Source organism: Castor canadensis, chromosome 7 (genome assembly GCF_047511655.1).
Source record: "Castor canadensis chromosome 7, mCasCan1.hap1v2, whole genome shotgun sequence".
NCBI classification, from domain to species: domain Eukaryota; kingdom Metazoa; phylum Chordata; class Mammalia; order Rodentia; family Castoridae; genus Castor; species Castor canadensis.
Genome location: NC_133392.1, coordinates 24,888,926 through 24,901,161, shown reverse-complemented (window position 1 = coordinate 24,901,161; position 12,236 = coordinate 24,888,926). Strand labels below are relative to the sequence as shown.

The 12,236-nt window shown below is 37.9% G+C and overlaps 1 protein-coding gene across 2 annotated transcripts in view; it reads left to right on the top strand.

Annotated features, from left to right (window-relative positions):
* The window catches only part of Sorcs3 (sortilin related VPS10 domain containing receptor 3), a 601,718-nt gene that overhangs the window by 310,065 nt on the left and 279,417 nt on the right, over positions 1-12,236 (top strand). For both annotated transcript variants that reach the window (XM_074078350.1, XM_074078349.1), the window contains exon 4: positions 9,426-9,584. In XM_074078350.1, coding sequence (XP_073934451.1) covers positions 9,426-9,584 — 159 coding nt within the window. The remainder of the gene's footprint in view (positions 1-9,425; positions 9,585-12,236) is intronic.

Genomic DNA, 12,236 nt, shown 5'->3' with positions numbered 1-12,236 from the left:
TTTCCAAGGTCAAAGGTAGGAACATTTATGAGTCTTGTTCGATATTGCCACATTGCTTTCCAGAGTGATCATGCCAGTTTTTACTTGGATCAACGCTGACTGTCTGTTTACTTCACTCCACAGCCTCTGCTGTGATCACTAATATCCTCAATGTCACTAATCAAAATGGTTGCTTCTCAGTAGCAATCCCTCCTTATCTGAGGGGATAACATTCCAAGACCCCCAGTGAAAGCTTGAAACTGCCAATAGCACCAAAGTCTCCCTCTATTTTTTCCCTGTACAGATATTCTAATGACAAATTTCATGTGTAACCACGCACAGTAAGAGATTAGCAATAATCAATGATGAAATAAATCAGTCATAACAGTATAATGTCATAAAATGGGCAACATCACTGCTCTTGTACTTTGGGGCCTTTAATAAGTAAAATAAGAATAAATTGAACACAAGCACTGAGATACTTAGACACTGGTCTGATAACCAAGGCTGTTAAGTGACTAACGCATGGGTAGCATATACAATGTGGATGCACTAGAGTGAGGGATAACTCACATCCTGAATGGGATAGAGCAGGGAAGTGTGAGAGTTCATCATGCTACTCCCAAATGGTGTGTAACTTAAAACTTATGAATTGTTTATTTCTTAAATTTTCCATTTAATATGTTCAGACCTCCATTGACTGCAGGTAACTGAAACTGGAAAGTGCAAGTGAGGATAAGGGGGGACTACTGTCCTCATCTTACTTGGTTGTCAGCTGCATTTGACACAGTTGAACCCTCTCTCTCCTGATAAACACTATTTCTTTGGTTCAAGGAAACATCAGTCTCTGAGTTTTCTCCTTCTTAGGTACTTCCTTTTGAACCTCATTTGTGCCTCCTTATCCTTTTTACCCTTAAAAAGCACTCCAGAACTCTCTTTGTCTTCTGGACTGTTTTTTAAAATCTCTGTTTGTTGTCATGGTGACCTCCAGATGCGTGGCTTCTGATGCTCTTCGGACACTGATGTCTCCTAAATTCTTATCCATGGGTCAGCCTACTCTCCGGAAAATGAGCCCTGTGTATCCGTCCTCTAACATCTCTACTGGTTGTGTATTAAGTATATCAAAACCAATTCCTTACTATCAAAGCCCCCTACCTACTCCTTTCATGGTTTTTTTATCTCATAAATGCTAACTCCTTTTTCATAGTTGTTCATGCCCAAAATCTATCAGTTAGGGTTATTTCTAATAATTAATTACTTATGCCACACCAAGATGAATATACAGGTAAAAAACATTTTAGTGAGTCACCTTACATTCTCTGATACACCACATATAATCTGTAAACAGACCCTTTTGGCTTTTCTTTCAGAACCTACGCAGAATCTAATCATCTCTCAGCACCCAGCACACCATCTTAGTACAGGTCATCAGTCTGTCCCTTGTGGGTCATTACGGTGACCTCTGACTTCCTTGAGTTTTTATCACCTTCCAAATTCTCTGTTCAACATGGCAGCCAGAGTGAAATTATTGAAATACAAGGAGTAGTTTATTAGTGTTCTGCTCAATGTGCATGCATCAACTGCTTTCCACTTCACTTGTATAAAACTAGACTCCTTATAACACCAAATAGGCCCCCCTTCACCTTTGACCACATTTCCAACTCTCTACTTTGTTCTCTCTGTTCCAGTCCACTGGACTCCTACAGTGTTTTTCAAACATCACATTTTCAATGAAGCCTTTGTTGACCATTTAAAACCAGAACCTACTCCAGCCCTTCCTGTTCCCTTTCCTGCTCTCTCTCATTCTAAAGGACTCATCAAAGTCTGACACACTGCATACCTGCATACTTTACCTTTTTGTTTTTTATTGTTATTCTTCCATCTAGAGTGTAAACTTCATGAGGGAAGGAATTTTCATTCTGTTTTGATTACTGATCTCTTTCAAGATCTCAGAATAGAGTCTGACACATAGTAAAGACTTGGTTAATATTGGTTGGAGAAATAAATGGTGTTTTTGTGTTTGTTTGATTAGTTTGGAAATTTCCTCAGCATGCTATTTTATCTCCAGTCTCATGTCTAATTTTGTATTTTTTACTTTTATGCTTCCTAAAAATTATAGTGATATAGTCACAAAATGAAACTTATCATCTTAATCATTTTTTAGTGCATAGTTTAATGGTACATACTTTCATGTTATTGAGTAACCACTTTCCAGAAGTCTTTGCATCTTGCAGAATTAACTGTAGACCCGCTAAGCAATAATTCCTCATCCTTCCTCTCCTAATCCCTGGCAGTCATCACTGCATTCTGTGTATATGATGCAGCTGCTCTAAGTACCGGCAATAAGTGGAATCATATAATATTTCTCTTTTAGTGACCAGCATATTTTATTTTGTCCTCAAAGTTCATCCACATTGTTGCATGTTAGAGAATTTCCTTCCTTTGTACAACTGAGTACTATTTTGTTGTATATACATGCACATTTTGTTTTCGCAGTCATTCATTGATGGACACTTGAATTGTTTCTTCCTTTGGGGTATTGTAAATAAGCTGCTATGAGTATAGTTAGATATCTTTTAGTTCCTTTTAATTCTTTTCCATAAATATCCAGAAGTAGAATTGTTGTACTGCACAGTAATTTTATTTTAAATATTTGCTCTCCTAGTATATTGCTTTCCATAGTGGCTTCACTATTTATATTCCAATAACAGTGCAATTTCTACTTCTCCTTATCCTTGACAACACTTGTTTTTATTTGTTTTTAATAATAGCCATGAGTGTGGTCAGGTTGAAGTGGCTCATGACTGTAATCCCAGCCATATGGGAGGCAGAGATCAGGAGGATTGTGGTCCAAGGCCAGACTGGGCATAAAGTTAGCATGACCCCATCTCAACAAACAAGTAGGGCTTGGGTCACATGTCTGTTATCTCAGCTATATGGGAGTACCTAAGTAGGAGGATCACAGTCCAAGGCTGGCCCCAGGCAAAAATGTGAGCTTAGCTGAAAAATAACTAAAGCATAAAGGGCTGGGAGTGTCACTGAAGTGGTAGAGCACTGACCTAGCAAGGGCAAGGCCCTGAGTTCAAATACCAGTACCACCAAAAAAATCGTCACGGGCGTAAGGTAGTATCTCACTGTGCTTTTGATTTGCATTTTCCTAGTGATTTATGAGATTACTGATGTTGAGCACCTTTTCATGTATTTATTGATCATTTTTATATGTTCTTTAGTGAAATGTTTACACAAGCCCTGGCCCCATTTTTAACAGGGTTATTTGTTGTGTTGATAAGTTGCTATTTTTATTTTTTTATTTTTTGTGTGCCCAAATGATTTTTGCTTTCACTAGTGATGTTTATGTCAAAAAGAAGAAATACGCGTAATCTAATTTGTTGAGATGTCCAGTCTTGAAAAAGACAATGACGTATATAATGGCACGTAGTGAAAAAGCACATGAATAAGTGTAATGAGAGTATTGGTACTCATTTAGGATTTAGATGTACTTAACATATTTTACCCATAGTAGGGTATGTGGTTTCTCAATGTAACTTTGATTTCTCCACAGAAGCACCACTAACATTTCACTGTTGGCATCTTGCGTTGGGTGATTCTTTACTGTGGGTGCTGTCCTGTGCACTGTCACATGTTCAGCAGCATCTCTAGCCAGGAACTTGCTCCTCTGACCCTAGTTGTGACACTTCAAATAGCTGCATATAGTGCAAAAGGCATAACCCCTCTTGCCCCTGTGCTGAGAACCACAATTAAAACAGCGAGATAGAGAGAGAGAGAGAGAGAGAGAGAGAGAGAGATTAAAAGCTTTATTTATACAGACTTCCATTTGTGTGGAAGTCAATATTCAGCAACATATCAGCTATGCTGGCATCTCTTACACTCTTTGCAAGTCCGTATTGATATTATTGCTTTTCTTTGTGAACACCAACTCTGCTAAGGGTCTACCATTAAGACTGAATTACATAGTGAATTATAGAATCCCTCCTTTTCTATTCAGATAAAAGTCTACTTACGCCTATTCTGAAACTCTTCTCAAAGCGTTCCACTAGAGTTTGATTCCTCACCTTCCTGGGATCTCTGTCAGAGTGAGAGACTGGAAAACCTTTAACACCTCTTTTGATAAAGACACAAAGCAGAAACAGAATAGGTTACTGAATAAAGTAACATGTCTATCAGTGATATTGCTAGAGTGGCTTGGTAACAGGAAAGGGTATATTCTGGAGAGATTTCTGGGTAGAATATTGACATCTCCAGTAGTAATTTTGACTGGTTTAAATATAGAGAAGCTTACAGGGCTATTTTTTAAACATAAGCTGACTCAGTACAGCCCTGCCTGATTCCTGACTTCCACCTGTGTCCTTTGCAATTTAGAAAACACCATTAAAATCAGGACCACTGTGTCTCAACTCTGCCAGGGATTTCCTACAAAAGCATTACAAGTAAAACAAAAAGATATCACACCATTCATGTGTTGGTAAACTCTAAAGCTTGTCCATCTCTAATCTGACACCCAGGCAGTTGGTTTACAGTGACTGACCAAATCCATAGAGACTGGCTGTGGGAGATTCTTGCTCTGAAGACAGTGACATGTTTAGTGTCATCATGGATTGGGGCCTTCCAATGAAGAGATGAGAGAGGTCATTCAAAGCAGCAATTGTATTGAGCAAATGGGCAATTACTGACTGACTGGTGTTCACTTTTCAGTATTAATATTTGCTAATGGGGCATGTTTTTCTTACAATTTACAAGGACTGCAAAATGTGTGTAAATGAATGTAAAATATAAAATGTAGTATTTTTCACTTGATCGATCTGTCTATCTATGTATGTGTCTAAATTATAGTATACACATACACACATATACACACACCATGAGATTTACCTTCTTACCAAATTTCCAAGTATACGATACAGTATTATTTACACTATTCTTCAGCAGATCTCTAGAATTTTTCATTTTGTGGGACAGAAACTTTTTACCCATTGAACAGCAACTCCCTGTGTTCCCTGCCTCTTCCCCCATTTATTTCCATCCACAAATCTCAGGAATGATGGGAGTCAGGACAGAGGCCTCAAGTTACCTCCTTTTGTCTCCAACCTGCTTGTCCTCCCTTCTGGCTTTAGTTGTGCTGTTGTTCTGGATGACTGAAAGGTAAAAGTCAGCCTTCTTGTAACAGGTGTGTGTATCTGGTACTGTGCTAAGCCCTTTTATCATTATTTCATTTAATTCTTTGGCCAGCCCTGTGAGGGAGGTATGATTACTTTCTTCTTTTCTAAAATATGAGATAACAGACTTGAAAGCATTGAGTAACTTCCTAATATTTAGACATGAAAAAGCTATCTGAAGATATATACTCAAGACGTGCGTCTAGAACCTGTATCGTTCGTACTGCTAACGTTTATGTCTCCTTCCAGATCCCATACCCACACTGCAAATCTTGTGTCAGGATAAGCTGCATAAAGAATCAAAGCAGAGTGGAGCAAAAGCAAAACAAGACAAAACTAAAATTCCAGAGAAATCCCTGCCACATTCAGATTATCAAAATTGCATACAATTTGCACAGCGTACATCTTAACAGCCATCTTATAGATTGTACGCCTGTATATTAACACTTACAAATGGAAAGGTAAACCTTGTAAATTTCTTTGTCTTTGCAGACATAAGGTATGGCAAGTTTACCAACAGTCACATGCTTTAGTCCATAAATACCTACTCTACAGATATATTTAATTGGGACTGATTTAAACATTATTTTGAGTAGTGATAAGTTCTTTCCAGTTTGCCAGAGTCTTCACCACTTCTTGTCTTGCCTTATTGGCTTCACTCAGTTACTTAGGCATTTGGATGGAAATCTCTGCTTAACAATAAAAAATTGGGTGGTCATGAGATGATTTTCTTTCTAAATTTGGTGTAATAATATACAAGACACATTTTACCTAGAGGTTCAACTTGTGAGCAAGCATCTGCTATCTTATTATATTTATGTTAAAATTATGGTCTCCTTTTTTAGCACTACCAACATTAGATTTTCTTCTTTGATTCCTCTTTATTTAATTCTTGAGGTAGGAAATGAGTTAGAGGAGGAAAAGGGCTTTCTTGAAGCTTCTTTTTTCTTGTAGATTTCTTAGAGATGTTTTTAAAAATCCTCAATTCTGTGTGTATGTGTGTTTTTGTATGACTGGAGGGTATGAGATTGAGTTAATCAGTTGAATAATGGGAAAATCACATGCCTACTGTGCCTCAGTTTCCTTATCTATAAAATGCAAGTAATTTACTTTGCATGATTTATGTGAGTGCTGTATGCAATATCACATAAGGTACCTAGCACAGGTTAGAAATCCTGAATATGTGGGTTTCTATTTCTTCCCTTCATTCTTCTCAGAAAGCAGGGTTGAATAGCAACATTACCAGTGATATCAAAGTGTATAAAAGGATTTCTGATGAGAATGTCATAGAAAGGTTGCAATAAAAATGTAGTCTCACAAACAAAAGTTCCATAAAACTACTACACAATGTCAATATGCCTTATTATATATAAATTCATATCTGCATGCAGGCATGCACATGCATGCAACAGCTGTTGCATGTGTTGGTGTATGTGCACACGATCCATGTGCTTGTGTGTGGATTAGTGTGTTTGTATGTGAAAATGTGTGCATGTGTATGTGTGCATACACAGAAAGAAACAGCTAGAGGAAGCGAAACCATTGCACAAATATTTGATGGTCACCCTTATTCAGTATATCATAACTCATAGTATATAAAATAAAGCCCATTTATGATGTTGACCTTATCTTCTAATTAAAATCATGGGCATGAAGTTTCTTTATACCTGCATAAAATAAGCAGTTTAATTTCTCTGCACCAGGGGAAAAATGGTATCATTGCTTATTATGAAGCCCATTGGTATGTCGTGGGAAGTATGCGAGGCTGGCTATGAAATCTTCATTCTTACCCAGTATATCTGTGCTCTCAAACTCTCCAAGTACCGTGATGCCTCACCTAAGGTCTTCTCAAGGGCAGCTGTGTGCTTCCAGTGCTGCTTCTCCCTTCACAGTGCATGGGAGGAGGAGGTTATTCTGTGTCTATGAGTAACCCAGCCAAGAGGTTTGCCCTGGGTTTTTCACACATGAATGAAAAAATTATTATACTGCATCCATTTCTTTAAAATTTGCTGATAACTAATGATTTCTTGTTTCAATGAAGCCAAAGCAAATATTTGAGCAAAGAAAGTAAACTTGTCTTGGGAGCTGGGAAGGAATAAAAGAGAGAAAGGACTATGAATCTTAGCAGTTAAAAGTCCTAAATTTATTTTAAAGCTTTATTATAATACTAATACATGTTCCAGGTGGCATTTAAAAATCCTGCTATCTAATAGTTTTATTTTATAAGGTACAGAAATGATTTTTGGCTTTATTTTATACTTAAGGTTCTATGGTTCAGACCATGTGATGACAGTAGCCTTAACAATTGTTGACAGTATACCCCAAAACAGAAAAAACTATAATAGGGAATAAGCTCACCTGTGCATTCAATCACTCAGCAAGCATTAGGAACTCAAAATAAGTTGAGTTGGACTGGATAAACAAATTCAAAAAGTCTTGTGGTGGCTGGCTCAAGTGGTAGAGCACTCACCTAGCAAGCATGTAGTCCTGAGTTCAAACCTCAGTACTATGAAAAGTCTTGTGGTACTGCTAGAGCTGGGAACATAAGGTGGGGGCAGATTTTTGTCAAGCTGTTTAGGATTTTGGAACATAGAGATTGGGGATGGGCTATTGAGTGGCTTTATGTAGGAGAATGTCAGAGTCAGATTTGTATAATAAGATGCTTGTTCCCAGCCACAGTATACAGAACGGTTTGGAGAGAGCTAGGCTAATCTGTGAGAATGGCTAGGGTCTTACAGTAGTCAAATAGAGAAATGGTCATGTTTTGGGTGAAGGGTATCACATAGGCAGGGGGAAACTGATTTTGATGTTGGAGTTAATTAGGAAGTAAAATATACAGGGCTCAGAGACTAATGAATTTTAGGAGGTAAGGGAGAACACAGTCAGGATCAGTCTTGGGCACTTTGCTTCACACAGATGATTGGTGGAATTATTCACTGAGCCAGTGAACAGTAGGAGATCACTGAAGCTCAGATAAGGAAAGACTGTGGGACATCATGTAATTTAGGTATTTCTGGAAAGTCCAAATAGAAGAATGTAAGTAGCTGAGTTTTCAAGTCTGAAACTGAGAGGAGTCATGGGCAGGTGGTGCTCATTTGGTGATTTAATATATGAGTTATCCTCAGAAAGATAGCAATTCAAAAAGAAAAGATGAAATTGAGAATGAAAGGAGTCACTAAACAGGATCTTGTTGAATAAAAAGAGAAAAAGATCAAAATGGAGAAATGGTCAGATTTAAGGGAAAATCAGTAAGTTGAGTATCCAAAACAGATGAAAAGGAAAACCAGATGAGTATGGCTCCATAGAAGTCCCTAGAAGAGAATTCCTTAAGAAGGATAGAGAGTCAGTGGTACCAAAAACTACCAAGAGTTCAACTAAGGGTAATGTCTGTGTATCTAAGTGTCTACTGATTTTAAATAGCGGAAGGTGAATTATTCCCTAATGGGACCAATGTCATTAGGTACTATGAGTAGAAGCCAGATTGCATTGGTTGGAGGGGAAGTTTAAACAGTATCCTAACTGTCTCTTGCCAAGAATATGCATTATACCCTGTGCTCAAAGCCAGTTTAGGCAACATCAAACTCATGTTATTGTTGAGGAAACTGAGGCTTCCAGAGTTTAAGTAACTTTCTCATGGTGCTATAATATGAATAGAGAGTTGTTAAGATGTGAAACTGCACTTTGTATGCCAAAGCCTTTTCATTGTCCACTTTGGATGACAAACTTGCTATGGTAGTATTTGCCCAAGGACCTTTGGGGGGATATGTGCTTTGGAAAATATCTGTAAGAAAGGGATTATAAAATCAAATCACTAAAACAAATCAGAGAAAACAGAATAAATAATGGGATTGTGGGGAATTGAGTCCTTCCTAGACTAAAGAATAATACTGTGATGTGTGTGGGAGTGTGTGTGTGTGTGTGTGTGTGTGAGAGAGAGAGAGAGAGAGAGAGAGATAGAGAGAGAGAGAGAGGTAAGAATCACAAGGTTAGGGGATGGAGGACCATAATAATATGATCTCAACACTTCAAAGGAAGACATCAAAAATGGAGTCTTCCTTTGTATGCAGACCTAGCTTTGCACACTATTTTAGCTCAATTCAGCAATGAAAGACTAAGTCAGGAAAGAGAAGAAGAACCGATATTTCAGAGATACCTAGCTGTCCCTTTATGTGCTATGATATGCCAACATGGATGACTTTGTATGTGTGATTTAATTTCTTATATTTATTCTTTTCTAGTAATTCTGTATTTTTTTCTCTGTCTACTCCTTAGATCATGCTTCTTAGTGATCCTGAAATGGAGAGCAGCATACTTATCAGTTCAGATGAAGGGGCGACCTATCAAAAGTATCGGCTCACCTTCTTCATCCAGAGCCTGCTCTTTCATCCCAAGCAGGAGGACTGGGTGCTGGCCTACAGTTTGGATCAGAAGGTGAGCAAATACTGTTTTCATTCACATATTGTCTCCCAGTTCCCACCCTGTGAAAAACATTTTTTTCTCAACTCATTTTGGAGGGAATTCAATGACATTTCATCATTCTAGCCAAGTTGATTTTGTCTGCAACAGTGAACTTCCCTATGTTACTTTTAAGTATCAAAATTTTCAGGAAGCTTTATTTCAATAAATGCTCATTTATTAGTAATGCTTTTTAGCATTTTACAGTTTGAAATAACTTTCTCTAAAATTTTACTCAGTGGACTTTTATTTTAGCAATTAAAAAAATACGGTACTAGGGTTTGAACTCAAGGCCTTGCATTTGCTAGGTAGGTGCTATAACACTTGAGTCACATTCCCAGCCCTGACTTTATTTTAAATCGCCTTGTGAGATAAGCAGGAGATATGCTATTATAATAATTTTATAGTGATTATAGCAAGCAAAGGTGCAGAGTATCTAATGTGCATGCCTATAACCACAGCACTTGGGAGGCAGGCAGAAGGAGGAGGATTATGGTTTCAAGGCAAACTTGGGCTTGCACACTAAGACTCTGTCAAAAAAGAGTGAATAAAGGAAGGAAGGGAGGGAAAGAGGGCAAGAAAGGTTAAGGTGTTTGTTCACACCCTCCAGTGTCATAGCTGGAGGTGGCAGTATTCCAATGCATATTGTCATGTTCAAAGTCTAGGGTGTATTCCATCATACCATGCTCCCTTGGTGTGATGAAATTTGAATATCTGGTGGCTCTCAGTTTAGTGATAGAAGGGAAGCCTAAATCTAGTCTATTTGTTATTTTTTAAAAATCCATTAAAGATGTAGTGGCACAATTAGCTCTCCTAAAGCTGTAAGTCCAGATATTCAGCTGTATACTTGACATTGTCTCTTGTATGCTTCAGAAGCTTTGACATACTCCAAAAATGAACTGATCTTTCCCCCAGTGTTGCTGGATCTCTTCCATTGTTCCCTACTGCTAAGGATTTAGTTGCAAAATCTAATTCTGGGCAGTATCCCTAATACTTCCTTGCTACTAACCCATCATCTCTGATTCATCATTGGGTCTTATCTCCAAAAGTCTGTTAGGTGGACAAATTAGTGAATGAATGCTTACATCCTATAGAAATGTAGAAATGAACCCACTATATTTGTTCAACTTATGTTGAAGAAAAGGGAATTTAGACTTCTCAACACTATTTCCTCCATCTCAAGAACCTTAATACAGATGCCAAGGTATTATTTAATAAGGTTGTGGAATCAGTCAGTGAAAGGAGACAGATAATTACAACCATGATCCTGCAGAGAGGCATCCACAGAATACCCTCAACTAAAATAGCTTCTTCTCTCTAGTCTTTTAAATCTGATAACAGTTACTCTTCAGTATATATTTGAGTATGTGATTGTGATTATGAATTTGTGTGTGTATGTGTGCATGAATGTGTGATGTCAGCACTTTTAAACAACAATTTCAACATAACCTTTATATCTCTCATTAACAGAACCTCATGGTGGGTGCCAGGTGCTTAATACAATCCCCTAAAGACACCCACATGACATTTGCAGAGCAAAAGTCATTGAAAATACATTTCTTTCATGGCATCAAGTGGATATTGTATGAAAGACTTAGCCAAATGTCACTTAGCCTGTGAATTTAGAGGCTTAGGATAGCCAGAAATGTTGAAGCTGTATGGGAAAAAAGTAAATTATTTGGGTGTTGTTAAGTGGTTGGATGATAATTTATTTAGATGAACCTTAAAACTCTTAAATCATATTTTCATAAAGGCAAGCTAGATTAACAGCCACAGAGTTTTCATTCCATGAGGTTGGGAAACCAAATGCAGTATGCCTTGGTCATCTCTAGGGGTATCTTTTTCCTCCTTTCCACAGCACTGAGAACTTCTGGGACATTGCTCATGAAGTACCCTTGTGGATATAATACCATCAAAATCCTTTCAGACATGATGGCTGCTTTTTCACTTAGTGAAAGTATTTGGAAATTTGGCAGAGGGTGTTGATGGATTTTCCTAATCACACTGCACATTTCCAGATATATTATTCCTCAGGTCCTCTTTCTTGTTGACATCTTTTGCTAAAAGTGGCTGAATGTTCTTCAAACCCATAAAGCTGCTAACCTGTGCCTGACCATTCTTCTTTTAAATAGATGATGTGAAGAATGAGATGAAACCCCTGGCAACATTTGCAGAGATGGCATAAAACACCTAGCCCCAGGCATCCAGGTTGTAGGGGGCTTTTTCTTTATTTGGGGGGAGGGCAATTTAGCAGTTCAGAGTCAAGGAGAGTGATGCTTTGCTGCAGCAAATGAAGATGCAAGTGTAGTTGAGATTGATATACAAATGTGTTATTTCAGACTAGAGCCTCCTCTGATGTGTATTGAGGCAGCTGTTTTCTTCTAGAGAAAATGAAAAGTGCTAGTGTAAAGGTAACAGCAGCATCAAAGGGAGATGTTTGTGGTGAGGAGTGAATCAATGTTTCCATTATTGTGCCTTTGATGAAATGCACTAGCAATTTCTTTAGAATCAGCAAGGCTATCTCGTTATGTTGTATGTATTACAAAAGACCTAATTGAATGATATTTTAAAGGGACAATATCCAATTGCTTTACTTTTCAAACTGCAGCCCCATAGCTGCAGAAGACT